Here is a 19554-nt window from a genome sequence, read left to right as displayed (position 1 = left end):
TTTCATTCAACTGACGTTTCGATCTGAACATGTAATTTAGTACAGGCTCCATTCTTGATGGTGTGATGGATTCTCTAATACAATTTCTGGCAGATGTCACTCATTATATTGGAGCAGTGCTTCCCAGCCGTTTTCAATATAGGGACCACCTTGGTGTTGGGATTTTTTCCACTGACCACTTGCCACATATTTTTTCACAACAGCATTTCAAAACTGCTTTTTATGTGTATACGTATAAGTACATGTAGAAAGTATTTATATAAGATACTTAACTTAAAGAGATTCATTTGCTACACAGTCAGCAAGGAATGTTGTCATTTTGCGCATTGAAAGTTGCTGATGGCGAAGTCCCTGGTTCTTTTGTTTAAACATTTTTTCACATTCTGAACTTTGTAGATAAATGGCGTCTCAATTTTGCTGGATTAAGAGTTTTGTTTGACAAAACCTCCAGACAAATAATGCACTGGGGCTTGGGTCGTCCTCGGATCCAGTAAATGTAAATACATGCTGGTCCCGACAACCGTTACCGCGTGTAGCAAATTAATCTATCCATTTCTAATGCAAAGTATTGCACTTACTGAGTCGCAAACTTCGCTTGATGTACATATAAAAAACATACCGGAATACAAAGACGAGGTGGCTGGGAAGCAATTAAAAAAATTCAAAAATGATTGGAGAGTGTACAGAATGTTACTTACCACTTCTGGTGGGCTGTGATGTGTAATTTAAATAGGATTGGTGGCACAATCGATAGCATTTTGGTTAAATATAACAGAATCAAGAACAGACTGTACACATTATTTCCAGAAGCAGTGTTAATCGAATTTCCTTTTGGTATATAGTCTTGTGAGATATTAAACCTGGCTGAATAAACCCATATAATAACATGGAGCTGAAATCGATCATTCACACTATGGTACAGTTCACGTCAAGCTACACATGTAGCCTCTTTTTGTTTCACATTAACTTATGTTACTATATTCAGATAACCTCTCCAAAAACATAAGGAAATAATAGGTATATGCCTATACACCTGGCAGTACTGTAGCACATTTTTTGTAGTGTTGAAAATGAAAAGTACCAAAATTGTGGTTTTAATGTTTTTTTTTTTAATTTAGTCATTCCAACCTAGTTAGGAATACCAAATGCAGTGTGCTACTTTAATGCAGAGCAAAAAGGCGGGGACAGCCAGATCAGGTTGTTTTTTCCCCTGAGCAGTGACGAGCCAGCGAGCACAGATTAGAAAGATGTGCATTTACAAGAATGCCAGATGTAGATTTATTTTTTTAGTAATGCTGGCTAAAGACAAATGTACCTTCATAATGTGTAAGTTATTTAGTTAGTATTTGATTCACATTAAAAAGCTGTTTTAGTTAATGGCAACTTTGAAGGCGATCTAAATCCAATCGAAAATTTGTGGCATGACTTGAATACTGCTGTCCATCAACGCTCCCAAGGAACTTGACAGAGCTTGAACAGTTTTGTAAAGAAGAATGGTCAAATACTGCCAAATCTAGGTGTGAAAAGTTGGTAGAGACCTATCCCAACAGACTCACAGCTGTAATTGCTGCCAAAGGTGCTTCCACCAAGTATTAACTCAGGGGGGGTGGAGACTTATACAATTATGATCTTGCAGTTTTGTATTTTTAATATATAATTTTTTTCTCAATAAAAACTTTTTTCCCCTTAACTGTGTGGAGTATGGTGTGTAGATAAGTGGAAAAAAATCCTCATTTAAATGCATGAAACTCTGAGGTACTGACACAACAAAATGCGAAAAAAGTTCAAGGGGGTGTAGACTTTCTATAGGCACTGTATCTTAATTCAGCACCACCGCCTCTCCCCCCCAGCCGCCCCAAAATAAATCTCCCGATTTTGTATTTTTAAAAGTTGGCAGGTATGCAATTGAGGTTAGTGTGATTTGCCATTTATTTCACAAGCCATTATGTGATTTGCACGCTAGACGGTGCTACATGGCTACAAACTGGAATTTCAACACTGAAGATCATGTTATTGTGGAAGGTAATCTATAGTAGTCCATAGTGGTCAAAACTAGTTAGTACACATTTGAAATCTATTTTTGAACGCTTTCTAAATCAAATTACTGCATATTCTAATTTGATCAAACAGAAATAAAAAAATTAAAAAGTAGATCTCGACCAGTATTTCACAAATTATGTTATAATTTATCAGTCAAACATTAAACTTTCCAAAAACAATCAAATAGCCTGTTTTAAACTACAGTAGTCCCTCGCTAAACCGGACATTATAGGATACTGTATTTATGGAAAATAAGTCTATAGAATATGTCTAACTTTGAGAAATGTAGCCCAACTGCACTTTTTGTTTTCTGATATACATAGCAGAATACCTGCAATCAGCTATCAGGTGAAAATTAACATCTAGGCTATAAAACTATACAGTAAACACAAACAAATCAACAAAATACTACAGATTAACAAAAAGCAATTCTCAGAAGTGCTTCTCATGAATCCCTGATTTTTAAATTATGAAAGCAAGTTGTAGGCTTAACAATAAATACGCATGATTGCCTCATTAGCAGCACTTTGGATCCTAATGTTTAACGCAGGCCATCAGCAGCAGTTTCATGTCAAGAACCAGTCCACACTGTACCTCCCGAGGCTATTACATATTGACAGATTTATGAACGAAGCCCACTTTAATCAGTAGATGGCCTGAAGTCATTAAATCAAGCGGCAAGTTGTTAAATTATGGTCTGTCCTCTAAAGGAATGAGCCAGGCATTCTCTAAGCTGCTTTAAATTTGACACATGTCAGTGCTCAGTTGGTGGCCAGTCATTGGCCGGTACAGATGGTCTGTCTAAATTGGATGCCGAATGCAATGCAATACATAAAACACGCGGTGCCTATTTTAATACATATTCTGAATAAGGAAGTGATCAAGTGCTGTTTCAATTGATTTATTACCAGTGTATTTTCTTGTTCTGACAATTTCTATGTTATTGTGTTTGTGCTGTATTCCTATTTTAGTTGTACTGCAGTATATATTCCTTTACATCTCTAGATGCATAGCCTGGTCGCTGTGACTGGGTTCAGTTGAATGATGAGCTGAACTGGACTGTGGGCAGGGGTGGTATTGAACCTACAGTGGCGTTTGGACCTGATCGAGACCATACAACTGGAATGTCAACAGATAATTCTATGATGATTCATTATGAGATAGATTCCCATGCTTTGGAATCTCATAGAAAAAAAAATTAAAATAATACTTACGGAAAAGGAAGCCATTGTTACTGTGTCAAAAAAAGAACGAAAAAGAAAACAGTAAAATGTTTTACCCCTCAGTAAATTTGTTCAAATGTAAATCCACAAAAAAACATGTACTGTATATATTTATAAAGCATAAGCATTTGTAAAGACTTTCTAAACATTTTTATTGTACTTTATAAACTACTCTAAAATGCTGTAAACGTGTTTTGTACAATATATAATATGTAAAGTGTTTATAAATGTTTTGTGGGAAGAGTATGAGTAAGTCTTAGTAGTTTCACTGAATATGGGACTATTGCGCCTATTCACAAAACTTGAAGAACATTTTTTAAATGTTCTAGCAATGTTTGATTTGTTTATTCTCAGTCTGTAAAGAATGATTCCTTAAAACAGTTATTAAAGTTTTGTGAATATTATCACAGTACTTATCCTGGCAATGGCACTGAAGATAGGACAATGTGTTTTACTAATTTGTGTATACCCTCATCCATCATACACGTTCTTGTACAATTCCTAACTACACATATTGCCAGCTTCAAGTAAGACAAAGTAAGACAACAAGAAGTCGTACTGTAGAACATTCAGATTTGATTTTGGATTTGAGTCATTATGGTATAATTACCATACAATAGGTACCATAAATATGTGACTGCATGCTGTACGTGACTGTACTATAGCATGCATATCTACTGTTCCAAAACCAGACTGGTGGTTTCTGTTGCTGTTATACCTCCTGAATTTAAAAAGGATGCTTCATAGAACGATGTGTTCACCATTCACACAACAAACTTTTGTGTCCTATTCTTTATCCAGGGTACTTTTTGTTCATTGATACTCGCTACCCTCATCAAAATGGACAACATGCAAAATTAGGCAGCCCTCTTCTGACTAGTGGCCCAGAGTGTCAGCTGCGATTCTACTATTACATGTCAGGAGATAGTGTGGGTGCCATAAGGGTTTACCTGAGAACCTCTCTTGGTGGACCACTGGAACTGCTGTTGGAAAGGCAGGACAAGGTTTGGTGACAATTTTTTGGAACGATAATTACATTGCCATTGATTGCTGGTTGTAACATGTATTAAAATAGTACTCTCCGGCTAAGAGAACACCCCTCAGGAAGCAAGCGAAGTGTTCTCTTAGCCAAAGTGTTCTTTAAGACAGAGTTGACCACCAGACACAATATAAATCAATACATACATATTTATTACTTGTCATGACGCACGTACATCAACATGAAAGTAACAGAATCAGTAAGAGAAAAGCAATAGGCAAGTGTATGTTAGTAAACTATAATAATAAAGTAACAGACAAACTAACGTTAATGAACTAACTGTCAAACTAAATTAACACAGACCCCCTACACATGTTTAAAAATGTCAACATGTAATTCCATGAGATGATTAATTATGAGACAGATTCCCATGCTTTGGAATCTCATAGAAAAAAAAGCTCTAGATTAATTATGAATACCTGTACAGGAGCAATATTCAAGACACGCACAACATTATTTAACAGAATGGTGAAGCAACTCACCAGAATGGAAAACACCAAACTGATCTGCGACTTGTGACTGATTCTGTTTTTTTTCAGGAGCTCGAACAATTTACAACTTTTTGTAGCAAGAAAAACAGCGGCGCATTTAGCCTTTTGTTTACATTTCATTGTGTAGCGATGAGGTGCAATCGTGGAAATCAGAATACACAACGAGGCAATGAATAAACCAATCAGTGTGCCTGTGACAGAAATATAATGAGTTCTGGTTGTAAATCTCCTCCCCAACCTGTGAGGGCGCTAAGTAGCGAAAGGGAAAGGCTTTGGACGGGTTGGCCTGACAGTTCGGTCGGCCTGGAAGAAGGCGAGACTCCGTTGCAAGAACGTATTGACCCAGAAGGTAAACGAGGTAGCAGCTGCAGGCAATAGAGACAGCTGAAATCGTTTACCAAGGGGTCATGCATGATCCCATAAAGGGGCCAGAGAATTGTAAATCTTTTCCTTCGCTTTGGTTTTGAAATAGACCCGGAAGGACCCGTGCACTGTGTACTGAGAGTATCGTGAGTGTTTTGTTTGTTTTGTCTTGTCTATAATTGTTACTTTTGAGTTTATAGACGGCTAACATGTCGCTAAGGACCAGCACTGAACCCGGAATAGCACTGCACTATTTGTCACTCTTTAAACTGTATCACACACCACGAGCACTGAGTTGTTGCTGAGGATCAGTTGAGAAACATTTTTGCAGCAATACAATGGTAACAGACTGAAACTCTACCTCAGATACATTGATGACATCTTTGGAATTTCGACTACCTCTTATGAAGATTTGAAACAGTTCCTTCAGTCAGCATCAAATTCCCACCCAGCTTTAGAATACACATGGGACATCTCAGAGACCGGCACCAGTATATCATTTCTAGACATTTCCATCGCAGCTGAGAATTCCACTATCAACACCACTATTCACTACAAACCTACCGACTCTCATTCATATCTATATTATGACTCCTCACACCCAAAGGCTTGTCACGACTCAATTTCCTATTCCCAACAAGACTCGGACGTATTTGCAGTGATGATCAAGAATTTTTCATTAAAATTGAGGAAATCTGTGGATTTTTTGCAAATTGTGGTTTTCCAGACAAGATAATCAACAGTGCTAGATCCCGTGTTTCATGATTAGATAAAAAGCATGTTTTACATACCACTAAAAGACACAGTGAACAGAATTCCTCTAGTCCTCACTTACCATCCCACCAACAGAGAAGTACAGAAAATTGTGCAAAGAAATTTTAAAATACAGCAAGATCCATCTACAGCACCTATTTTTAAAATCCTCCACCAATGTCCTATAGAAGAGACGAGAATCTCAAAGAATACGTGGTCCACAGTGAAATTCGCTCTACTGCAGAACCTTTAAAAGGCACAGTCCCATGCAACAGACCACGATGTACGACATGCAAATTAACTCCCAAACTGAGATCAGAGACCCTAAATCATCACTCCACATCCACCAGCCCTTTACATGTACAAAGAAGGAGTAGTGTACTGCATCATTTGCACAAAATGCAACCAATTATACATTGGGGAAACTAAAAGACGTTTAGCAGATCGTTTTGTGGAACATTTACGAAGCATTCGAATCAACACCTTCACATTTCTAGTAGCCCGACACTTCAACAGCAATAACCACACTGCTGAAGACATCACCATCTGTGGAAACCAAATATCAGAACAAATAACTGTTTACTAATACTACAGGGATGAGTATAACAAAAAAGTGTACACAGTAATGTACACATAGCACTACAACAATGTACTATCAATATCCTTAAAAACAGTAAATAAAGGTGGTACACAGTACTTACATTTAATACAGAAGCATAATTTGAAAAGAAGTAGTTGTCCAATCCACACACAGGCGGAGGGCGGGCGCAAACCCGGGACTTCTCGCACTAAAGCATAGCGCTGATACCGCTGTACAAAACCTTTGTAAATAGCTCATGAATGTATGCAAGCTCATTATCTGTGTTTAACATGCTGCTTTGCATACGTACACATCATTAATTCAATGCAAATAAGGCTGCGTCACCATTCCGCCCCTTTCATTTTGCATCCGCTAAAATCCTTGCTTTCCGCACGGAAATGGGAATAGTATAAGACGTGGAAATGAGGCCCCTACTGTGGTAATTGTTTATATGGTATTTTTTTGTTTTTTTTCTCAATCATACTTCCTGAAACCTTGTTTAAAGGCTCTAAGTATGAAAGATGTGACTTTGAACATGACTACTGTAACATGACACACAGTGAAGACTCGCAGACTACATGGAACAGGAGAAATGGCTTAACTAATAATGTTGGTCCAACATAGGATCATTTGGTAAACCGCAGGTATGGCAATACACTTCAATAAACTTGGTTTTTCTATTTACCCATTTCCCCAGTTCAAGATAGATGGATGACCTTCAGTTAACTATTTATTTAAAGAGAATGTATTTTTTCAATGCCAATGAATAAACGATATGTCTTAAATAATACCGTTTGATAGACCGGTAGAAGCCAGTGTATATTATTATATTGTACTGTTCCTTCGATAATATCATGAACAAGTCTAATTTGTAACAATACGCATAATATTGTCTTTCTGTTATCGGATCCTTTTCCGAATACAATACCACACATTGGTATAATGAGATGGGGGATTTTATTGTGTGGGCAGTGCTTGATTGAATGCATCAAGAGCAGATGAATGTAACTATGTATGCTTCTGTATGGTGAGCTATTTTTAACCTGAATTCGTACATTGATGTGTTTTTTTTTGTTGTTTTTCGACAGCCCATTACCTATCTCTGTCAGACCAAGGTGGAGATCATCCCTCTGCAGGTTAAGAAGTGTTGTTTTCCTTCCAACAAACACTGGACAAACTTGCCAGGTGATGTATGATCACAATTATTATTTAATAACAGCTGTCAAAGAAACATATTATCTAAACATTTTTCTTTTTGTAGGTTAAATGTTACTAGCACTTTGGGAGATTAAGTGGAGCACTAAATATAGGAGTACAGACCCATTTTGATGGAGACGTCAGAGAGATTTGGAAGTAAAAAGTGGCCCAACAAGAGCAGTGGGAACGTGTCTTTGTAACTATCAACAGCACAGAGAAATTTGAGGCTTGTGTTTTGTAATGGTGTCGGACAGGTAATAATCAACACATAATCAAAGGAAGAAAGATATTTTTTCTGTATATTTTGCCCTTTCTCATCACAAAACAAATACACATTTTTAGTGTAGTGACGCGGAAGAAAAGCACGTGTTAAAGGCGTGATAAAGCAATCAATGAATGTTTACAAAATGTAATTCATGGAAGTGAAAAAAATATCACTCTTGCTTCTCTGCTTAATTCTCAAAATATTTAATTAAGCATCAGTTATTCTTGGAGGATGGCACTGTGTGTGTGTTACTGACAAACCTTGCTGTGTTATTGTCATCCCACCCCACCCCCTCCTACCTCCAAACACAAACCACATTGTGAACACCTTTTGATTTTTTCAGTCTTAACTAACGGCACATTCATACTGAGTAAACATCATTAAACCTCACAGTGTACACAATGCAATTGTACTTTGACCAGCTTGTACAAATCTAGTGATTATTAAAACAACTTATATACAAAAGGCTTAATCATTTTGCTTTTACACATGCACATTTCAGTCTGCCCATTCGAAAATCAGGTAGTTTCATGTTATTTTATGCCATTGTTTCCTTACACCAACAGTGTGTCATTTCCATAAATGTATTTCTGTTTCTTAACTTGAATACACCCTTGACAATTATATTGATTTTATTGGTGGTGTTACATAATTATTTTTTGGCATAATTAAGTACACCATTTGTTTTTGTATTATTATTATTATTTTTTTTTTACCTTATTACTACATTAAGTTATCTGCAACCTGCAAAGCGGGTTCATTAGAAAGAAAAAGTATAATGCATCTAAATTGAAAGTGTTACATGGATAGAGTGGATGCATTTCACTGTCTGTCTGGCACACTTTATATCGTGAAGATGATAACTTTCTTGATTTTGTACATGTTTTCACCAAATTTTATTATTCAAGCCTAGCCTCCTGTTACGCCATTATGAGGTGATTATAATGGCTGCAGATACATGATACATACATGATTCTAGTTTCATCCTAATATTTGGCAGGCAGTCATCTCTAATCCCAATTTCCTTAGTGGCTTCAGAGAGGAAAGACACTTATCTAAAACAGGTGTAAAAGAAACGAATACCAATGAAGCTCACATCCCAGAGGAAATTGGAGAGTGGGGCGGAGAGGGTGCATTCCAAAACAATAGCAGCAGGAGAAGCTGCTGGGAAAAATAGTCAAGTGGAAAGAAAAGAGAAGGGAAAACAGCCGGAGGAGCAGGTTGCTAAAAGCAGACTGAGTATCTATGGGGAAGAACAGATAATCAAATAACAATTACAAAAAAATTAAATCCGGAATGGCTCCCTTCAGAACCGTAGTCAAATACCCGCCCCCCCACGCCCCTCCAAAAAAAAAACCACATGAAAAATTGAAAATATGTGAATCATTTTGTTATGCAATGTCCTGGTGGTTTTCAAACTGGAGGGTGTTATTTTTCTCTGCAGATTGTTTTTGAAGGCCCCACTGGATTCTTAGCACTGGATAGTTTTAAATTCTCTATCTGTGGATTAATGGAAGTGCCACTCTGTCCTGTGGAAATGTTTGCCTGCAGGCCTGGCTCCTGCATCCCTAATAGTTCAGTGTGTGATTACCAGATACTGTAGACTGCTGTGATGGAGCTGATGAAGAGCCACAAACTTGCTGTAGGTTTCTGAGATGGGTCATTTTATATATAAATGTTAAAAGCAATATGTATTTTAAACACTGCTACTTTAGATAAACATAAAGTGTTTTCCAGACCTGGTGTCCCGCACATACAGGGTGTCCAAAAAGTCAGACATCATATGTTATGCCAGTTAGGACAATGAAAAAAAAATAGAGAACCAATAGTAATTACTATGGAATCCTGAAAATACTCAAATATTTTTTTTATACATTCATTGTCATGAAGTTTACTGTAGGACACCTTAAGACACCTTTGCATCATTATTTTGTACATTAACTGTATTTGGTTGTCTGTAATCAGGATAAGAGTGTATCTTTTTTAAATAAACAATGTTTGTTTAATAAAGCTACCTAATACCCCGAGTGTCACTATAAACTTAAGCACAGATATCTGCTTGTCAATAAGCCATACAGACCAGTTAATAAGGATGGTTCTGATAAACTGTGCCCTGGACCCCCTCCCCACTCACCTGTTTCAAGCTGCTGCTCCTGCTCTACTTCCCTTCATCTCCTCCCTTCTCAACACCTCTCTCCATCTGGTCTCTTTCCCTCTGCCTTCAAACAAGCCTCTATCCCCTCCTCAAAAAACCTCGACCCCACCTCCCTCCAGAGCTAACGTCCTGTCTCCCTCCTACCTTCCTCTCCAAAACCCTCGCGCGGGCTGTACATCGCCAGCTCTCTGCTTTCCTGCCCAACCACTCTCTGCTTGACCCTCTTCAATCTGGCTTCCGCTCTGCTCACTCCACTGAAACCACCCTCCTGTCTGTCACCAACTCACTAAACTCTGCCTGAGCTGCCTCTCTCTCCTCTGTCCTAATTCTCCTCGACCTCTCTGCTACCTTTGACACTGTCGATCACTCTATTCTACTATCCTCTCTCGCTGACCTGGGAATCTCTGGCACTACTCTGGCCTGCTTATCCTCCTACCTCTCCAACCGCACTTACCAGATAACCTGGCGTGGAGCAACCTCCACACCTCGCCCTCTCTCAACAGGAGTCCCCCAAGGATCAGTCTTGGGTCCTCTCCTGTTCTCTCTCTCTACACCCGCTCCCTGGGCACCCTCATCGCATCCTATGGTTTCTCATACCATTTCTATGCTGATGATGCTCAGATTTTCCTCTCCTCCCCCCCTTTGACTCCACTATCCCCTCCCGTATCTCTACTGTCTGTCTGCTATCTCCTCCTGGATGCACTTGCATCACCTCAAACTCAGCCTCTCTAAATCTGACCTCCTTTTCTTTCCCTCCTCCCCCTCCCCCTCCTCTGATCTCTCTATCTCCATTCCTCTGGAATCTACCACACTCTCTCCCTCCTCCTCAGCTAAGAACCTCGGAGTCACCCTGGACCCCTGCCTCTCTTATTCCAAGCACATCTACACTCTGGCACGCACTTGCTGATTCTTCTTGAGCAACATACAAAGAATCTGACCCTTCCTCACCAACTACGCCACCCAGCTCCTGGTCCAGGCCCTGGTACTCTCCCGCATAGACTACTGCAACTCCCTCCTGGCTGGCCTCCCTGCGTCCGCCACCCGTCCGCTCCAGCTCATCCAGAACGCTGCTTGCCTGGTGTTCTCTCTGCCTCGCTTCTCCCACGCAACTCCACTGCTCTGCTCACTCCACTGGCTCCCAATCACCGCTCGCATCCAGTTCAAGACTCTTGTACTAGCCTACAGATGCCTTGATCACTGTACCCAGCTACCTCCAGACCCTCATCTCTCCCTACACCTCCATTTGACCTCTCCGCTCCTCCTGCACTAGAAGACTGGCTCTACCTCCAGAGCCCGCTCCTTCTCCACCCTCGCCCCGCAGTGGTGGAATGACCTTCCTACAGATGTCAGGATTGCCCAGTCCCTGACCACCTTCCGGCACCTCCTTAACTCACCTCTTCAGACAACACCTATAGAACTCCTCTTTTTTTTCCCCCTGGACACTTATCACTCTTCCTTAAATGCACTTTACTTGCTCTTATCTGCCCCCTATTTGACTGCATTAAATCCTGTACTTTAGAGTACTGTAATCTGTCAAGTGTTAATCTGTAGTATTTTGTATTTAATTATATCCTGATGTAACTATCACTGACACTGTTATCTGCTCCGTTATTGAATCGTATTTTGTCATACTTGTACTTGCCAGAACCAAAGTCATTGTATTTATCTTGCTCTTAATTGTATTATTACTTGTACTGTGATTCTTGAAATGTATTTGTTTGCGACTGTAAGTCGCTCTGGATAAGGGCGTCTGCTAAGAAATAAATAATAATAATAATAATAATAATAATAATAATAATAATAATAATAATAATAGACTCACATTTGCATCAAGGGCTTCATGAAGTTGGAAGAAGTATCTGAACACAGTAAGTTATTCACTAGCCTAAGGTATTTTACGATTTGCTGGCTAGTGTAAGTGGATAAATTCATGCTGCTATTGAATCTGTAATGTATGCGCCTGGATCCTGCTGCTTCTGTCTATATTGTCTACCTGGATACTCTTGAAAATTAGTTTCTCCTGGTATACCATTCAATGACATACAAAACATAGAAAAAGAAGGCATGATCTATACAGAAGACTGCAGCAGGCTATACAGCGAAGATTGCAGTTCAGGAAATAGTTTTGGGGAAAAAAGAGATTTTCATTGAAATAGCATCAAACGAGGAAAGTCAAAAAGGTTAAACAAAGGGTGTGTGTTGCTTCTGAAAAGATTATTGTTGCTTTATTAAATATTTAAGGATTTTATGTTTTTATTTTTTTAAGCCAACTACACCATGTGCAATTTTGAATCCGATTAATGCAGCTGGGAACAGTTAAGATCAGATAATGCAGACTGGATAAGACAAGAAGGGCAGCCATCTACCCAACCTGGGATTCCCCACACAGACCACACTACCGGTGCACACAACGTTTAGTAAACTCTACAGAGATGAGTTATTTATTTCAAGGGGTACCAAAGGTAAAATGATCTAATTGTGTTTACTTTTATTTTTGGAAAGAAGCAAACTCAATTTTAATGTTAGAAAACAATGTAAGTAAATGTACCAAATGACAGGAGGGGACCTAAGAGACCAGCACTGTGTGGTGATTTAAGGATGGCAGATGACATCATAAACCATACATCCAACATATGGGAAAAGGCTGAAATAACCATGGAACCGACTGCCATGGAAACACTGATTCCCTTTCAGGTAACTTAGAAGAAGTTGGAATTAGGTATTGACTATATGAGCAAGCAGTGCAGTGAACAAACGCAAGTTGTTTCCATGTTAATGCTTTTCAGATTTAAAAAATACTTGTGTAACCCAAATGTGTTCAATGTGTCACTGTGAAAGAACTGATTGCTGAGGCTTAAGGTCAAGAAAACAGCCAGCACCACTGATTACCCCTACCGAAAGCCTACTTAAGCAAGTCTTTGTAAATGTCAGTAGTGGGGCCCTCAATCAGTCTCTCAAGGCACAACTTGATCTCCCCGTATCTTTCTGTCAAATAACGTCCTCCAGTCCCTTTCAGGAAGCTGGTGATCACAGGGAAGTGTTTATTAGTAAACTGGCCTTCCAGTCAAGGCCAATGGCTTCATCCAAACTAACCTCTTCCCTGCCAAACCTGTCTGTCACCAAAGAGCTTGTGATAAGACAATCAGTGTGCTGTCCAATGCATTTTTCACTGTGTAAGACAAAGTAATTGGTTATCAAATTTCACGTCTTGTGAAAGTGCTATTTATCTTCATCTTATGCATCTTGCATGTGACCTGTTTGGTTAGAAGTTTTATTTAATTTAATTGACTTACTGTACTGCTTTCTTAAAATATGAACGCTTTCATCAACATTTGAAAATGTCTTTGATTTTTAAAGTACTAAATTTGTTTCCTTCTTTAAAACAGATTATTCTTCAAGCCTCTGTTTCAAGCCTCTGTTTCAGTGCAAATGCTAGTTACACATAAGATCCAAAATGGAAAATTACCTATATGGTAACAATATCCTGGCAGACAGTCATCATGGTTTTAGGAAAGGGAGATTGTGTCTAACTAACCTACTTGACTTTTTTGAGGATGCAACATTGAAAATGAACAATTGCAAAGCATACAACATGGTTTATTTAGATTTCCAGAAAGCTTTTGTCAAAGTCCCGCATAAAAGATTAATTCTCAAACTGAACGCAGTAGGGATTTAAGGAAATGCATGCATATGGATTAGGGAGTGGTTAACAGGTAGAAAACAGAAAGTACTGATTAGAGGAGAAACCTCAAAATGGAGTGAGGTAACCAGTGGTGTACCACAGGGATCAGTATTAGGTCCTCTGCTATTCCTAATCTACATTAATGATTTAGATTGTGGTATAGTAAGCAAACTTGTTAAATTTGCCGACAACACAAAAATAGGAGGAGTGGCAAACACTGTTGCAGCAGCAAAGGTCATTCAAAATTATCTAGACAGCATTCAGAACTGGGCAGACACATGGCAAATTAAATTTAATAGAGAAAAGTGTAAAGTGTGCATTATAAATATCATATGGGAGATACTGAAATTTAAGAAGGAATCTATGAAAAAGACCTAGGAGTTTATGTTGACTCAGAAATGTCTTCATCTAGACAATGTGGGGAAGCAATAAAAAAAGGCCAACTAGATGCTCGGATATATTGTGAAAAGTGTTGAATTTAAATTAAGGGAAGTAATATTAAAACTCTACAATGCATTAGTAAGACCTCACCTAGAATATTGTGTTCAGTTCTGGTCACCTCGTTACAAAAAGGATATTGCTGCTCTAGAAAGAGTACAAAGAAGAGCAACCAGAATTATCCTGGGTTTAAAAGGCATGTTGTATGCAGACAGGCTAAAAGAATTGAATCTATTCAGTCTTGAACAAAGAAGACTACGAGGTGATCTGATTCAAACATTCAAAATCCTAAAAGGTATAGACAATGTCGACCCAGGGGACTTCTTTGACCTGAAAAAAGAAACAAGGATCAGGGGTCACAAATGGAGATTAGATAAAGGGGCATTTAGAACAGAAAATAGGAGGCACTTTTTTACACAGAGAATTGTGAGGGTCTGGAACCAACTCCCCAGTAATGTTATTGAAGCTGACACCCTGGGATCCTTCAAAAAGCTGCTTGATGAGATTCTGGGATCAACAACCAAACGAGCAAGATGGGCTGAATGGCCTCCTCTCGTTTGTAAACTTTCTTATGTTCTTATGTTCTTATGTTTTTATAAGGCTAAAACTAAACAATAATTTTCTAACTATGTAACCGTGTGTGGCGGGGTACCCCCGCCCCTGTGCGTATTTTGTGTTTTATGTGGGGTGTTAATGTTTATATGTATGTATGTAGTGGTGCACAGAGTGTCGGTTTTGTAGCACAGATGATTTAAAATGTATATTTGTATGTGTGCACGGGGATTGCACAAATTAGTTCACGTGCAGACTGTACTGGGATTCAAGTGAATGATTAATTTGCAAGCAAGCCCTGGCACAGCTGTAGATAAAAGGAGCATGACTCTTTCACGCAGGGTTGGCGTGTTCAGAGGTGGAACGAAAGTCAGGAGGTAAAGAGAAAGAATAAATAATAAGAAAACAATTGCTACGTGTGCTGGGTATACACCAGCACGATACTTATTTGTTTGGTTCCGTGTCTTTTTGTCGGTCTGTTTCGGCCATCGTGCTGCTTTGTTTTGTTAAAACTGTTTATTTGTTTATTATTAAACGCGCAGCAGCACCTGTCACTCACCACACTGTCCATTATCCTTCCTGGTCTGACGTCACCACAAGCCATCCTGGTCACACAGTGCAAATCAGTTTAGCATATTATATTAAACAGATGCATGCTTTGGTCTGAAATACAGTGATTTATTTACCATATTTGTTTCCAATACCAACTTACCTTCATGAATTGTAATTACTTATATAATTTATGTCCAAATATTACATTTTAAAATGTCATAATTTATCAATACTGATTTCTATTTTTTTTTTTTTTATTAGTACTCTTGTTCTATGTAGAACATGCTTACAAGTGATGGTAATTACATGTAATTCGATAGTAACTATACATGTAGCTTTGTAGTTACCACTTTTAACTGTTTTAATGGATATGATGTTATGTGATTCCTGGTAAATAGTGCCTGGTTAAAGCAATAATTACTGGTCAATTGTAGTTTCTCACAAAGAATTTACCAAACCAGATCGGCCTAGCAATTGACAACAGCGGCAAGGATTTTACTGCAAATGTCACTGACAACATGCTTCAGTTTTTAACCTTTATTCTCCTGGTCTGTATCAGAATATCTCTGAGACTGTCTCCTTTAAATCAGCGCTGAATGAGTCTTACTATCTTCAGCATTCCAAGAATGAACTTGGTAGGGAAGTGGAATTATTTTTCAAACAGATTCAATCTAGCAATAAAGATACAGCTCCAGCTTCATTTTGGTTGGCAAAAAACAAATGGTTCCCAGGGTTTGATGCTCTGGAAAGCAGTAAGCCTTCCAGGTTATTACATTCGCCATGCTGGTAGGAGGGTCTTTGTGGCGATGGATGATGGAACTGGGACCTTTAAAGAAGACGCCAGCTGGAAACTAAGAGCAGGTTGATGTCATTTTTATTGCTTGAATAACAGATTCTGATGTGTGCTTTGTCTGTTTGTATTTAAATCCATGTGTGCACTGATATGTGTTAGGTGATATCAAAGCTTCCTGTCCATTAGTCTTCAGGAAGTTTTTTTTGTATTTCAGTTAAGATATCAGTTTTATGCTTCACCAAATTGTTTTTCTTCTTTGAAAATAGTGAATATTTCCACTACAGCACCACCCACACCTCAGTGCCCACCAACATTCTTTCCATGTGATACTGGGGAATGTATTCCTGCAAAGAAATGCTGCCCCAGTGGAGAAGAAGAAGCTGATTGTGGTAAGCAACAGCCTAAGGTATTGCACAGGGAAGTGAGATAAGGTAAAATTATTTGTGAAAAAGTCTTGCAAATTATTTTCTCACCTTAAGCTAGTGTCTACAATTATTTTTCATGTCACGGTCAATGCGACCAGGTTTAATATCCTATCAGGTAATGATTTAGCGAATGAGCTTGGGCTTCCAAGGGAAGAAAAGCCATTAGGGTTGGAATAATGTAACTACTAGGAGTTACTACCCCCCCCCCCCCTTTTTATCCCTGTGCTTTTCTGTTCATAACTCACACAACAAAATTATTTCATCACTGTTTACTGTGAACAAAAAAAAAAAAAAAAACAGCAACTGAATATAACATTGCTACATATGTTCTGTAATTTATTACAAAGCAAGCTGAAAGACTGTTTAAATATATTCCAGAGAACAGTGCTCAAAATTGTGACCTGGATGAATTATTAATCGGTCATTTAGCAGATGCTTTTATCCAAAGCAACTTACTGAGACTAGGGAGTGAACTATGCATCACAACTGCTGCTGCAGAGTCTCTTACAATAGGACATTGGTTTTACGTCTCATCCAAAGGACGGGATAGGACCATGATAAACAAAACATCTCTTGATACAAAGATAATAAGACCTGATTCTAGACAATCCTTTGCTTTACTCTTGTGTTTGCTTTTCTCAGCTGTTCCGTGTGATTTTGAAGCGGAAGCGTGTGGCTGGTATGAGAATGCTCCAGGGGATGGGTTTGATGGGAGATGGAGCTCACAAATCACTGTTCATCCTGACTACCAGAGTCAGGCTCCTCCACAGGACCATAGCACAAATACAACAGAGGGTATGTGGGCCATAGCAGGAGAAAGCAAATACCTCCTTGACATTACAATTCCTTCTTCAAGATGACCTTTTATAAAATAACCTTTCTCCGACTGTTGACAATTACTTAAAGAAAATAACTTTTTTATTAAAAATAAGGATGTATGAATTAGTTCCGACTGATTTTCCATGTTTTTATTTGTTATTGTTTAATAAATACATGTGAACTGTAGATTATATATATATTTTCAAAATATCTTAACACAACATTTCATGTTTATCTGAAAAACAGCAGCCGCTTTTCTCAGATAGCTGAGCTGAGGAGTCCCAGGTTCAGCCAATCTGCATCGGGCTGTACAATGTCATTTTGGTATTGTTACTGTATTTATTATTACATTTTTTATTGCAGTACTGATATACTTATTAATCCAAATCGTCATTACCACATTTATTTTCAGTAAGAAAAGCTGCATCCAAAGAGAACAAGCAAAGTAAAATAAACAGAAATAACGAACTGAAACATTGACTTTTGGGGCTAGTAAGGAGTATTGGTTTGTTTCTTATTAATTTTAGAATTGTGTGGTGTTTTTCCTTTTCAGAAAAATGCCCTCATGAAAAATAGCTTTGACAGTCTAGCATTTTGTTTGCAATTCTCATTTTTAAAAGGGACATTTTTACTTCTTGAATTTTGCCTTGTACAGTGTAATACCAAAGTAATTTGAGTGTATATTAATTTATTTAATGGTGTTCCAGGCATTATAATTATGGCCGGGCTGTTGGAGCAGCTGACAAGAATTTACGAGTAGAGGGTGAGAATTGCAGCACCACTGTCATATGGAGGACTTTATACAATCAAGGAGACCAGTGGTTGCAGGCAGTTATACAGCTTGGTCGTCTTACTCAGCCTTTTCACTTCTCCCTGACGAAAGTCAGCCTTGGCTTTTTTGATGGAGTGTCAGCACTGGATGACATCTATTTTGAAAACTGCTCCCTTCCCCCACCCGCGGCAAGCTGTGAAGGCAGAGACAAGTTCCATTATCGAGATACAAAGGCCTGCATTGGCCGGCTACTTGTGTGTGACTGTGGTGATGGATCTGATGAAGACCACTGCTGTAAGTGAATACACTTTTATTCATCAATAGGAGTGACTGGGCCTATAATATAAACCCATTTTTGTTTCTGGGATTTTTGTCATCTTTTTGTGTCAGGTGTATATCTGGTCAGCTAAACTGGAACATTTGTAAAATTTAGCAAGGATCACGGAAAACACTTTAATTGATTATGAAATGTATAAAATGAAAGTGAAAAAGTGGTTGCTATATTACAAATTGATCTCTTTCTTGATTTTGTAGAGTAATTTAAAAGGCGTGCTTCTCACTATTTGACAGTCTTGTCCCTAATCTTTCAAACGTTTTAAATTCCTTTGTTATGACAGTGATGGATCTTCAGTGCAGCTTTGAAAATAGGCATTGTAGCTGGACAAAGGATATTGCTGATAGCTTTGACTTGACTCAAATCCAGGGCCCCACCCCAACGTCAAAGACAAGGCCTTGGAAAGATCACACTCTGGGAAGTGTGAATGGACACTATCTCTATATAGAGGCACCAGACCAGAATTTCCAAGATACAGCTGTGCTGCTCAGCCAAACCTTTGATTCCATATCAAATGACAAGAAGCCATGCATCTTCTGCTTTTACTATCACATGTTAATTAATTTTTTCTTTAGAAATGTCCTCATAAGTGTAATTTAATTTTCTCCTACCTAACAACTGTAAAATTACCAGTGGTAACCACAATACTCTAGGCACTAGGATCAGAAATAATTTCATAAATACCGATGTATGGTTTTGATATCACACAAAATTGTTTGACGGGTCTGCAGGCCCATCTAATTCAGATTCTTTAGTAGAATCGGTGTGAAGAAATGTGTCATCCGAGAGATCTTCTTCTCCTTCGGTCATTCCATTCTGTAAAATAATCTTCTTTCTTTTGGGTTGGTAAGCATTCTTGGTTATGCAGAGAGATGTGTTTTTGGTATTTTTAGTTTGTGGCATTTGGTGATTGTAAATAGAGTGTAAATACTTATTAGAGAGCCAGAAGCTCTTGTAAATAGAGTGTAAATACTTATTAGAGAGCCAGAAGCTCTTGTAAATAGAGTGTAAATACTTATTAGAGAGCCAGAAGCTCCGCCTTTGATGCGCTGCCAGCTGAGTTTGTTTACAGGGAATCGCA

General features: G+C 38.4%; 1 protein-coding gene across 1 annotated transcript in view; it reads left to right on the top strand.

Annotated features, from left to right (window-relative positions):
- Positions 1 to 16636: 16636 nt before the first annotated feature.
- Positions 16637 to 19554, top strand: part of LOC117394586 (MAM and LDL-receptor class A domain-containing protein 1-like) — a 44309-nt gene continuing 41391 nt past the window's right edge. The window contains 5 exon segments of the mRNA XM_059021024.1: positions 16637 to 16646; positions 17191 to 17345; positions 17585 to 17691; positions 18075 to 18433; positions 18757 to 19027. Coding sequence (XP_058877007.1) covers positions 16637 to 16646; positions 17191 to 17345; positions 17585 to 17691; positions 18075 to 18433; positions 18757 to 19027 — 902 coding nt within the window.

Source organism: Acipenser ruthenus, chromosome 3, assembly GCF_902713425.1.
Source record: "Acipenser ruthenus chromosome 3, fAciRut3.2 maternal haplotype, whole genome shotgun sequence".
In the NCBI taxonomy this organism is placed as follows: domain Eukaryota; kingdom Metazoa; phylum Chordata; class Actinopteri; order Acipenseriformes; family Acipenseridae; genus Acipenser; species Acipenser ruthenus.
Note: the sequence above shows the minus strand (reverse complement) of the source record. Positions and strands in the feature narration are given on the sequence as shown.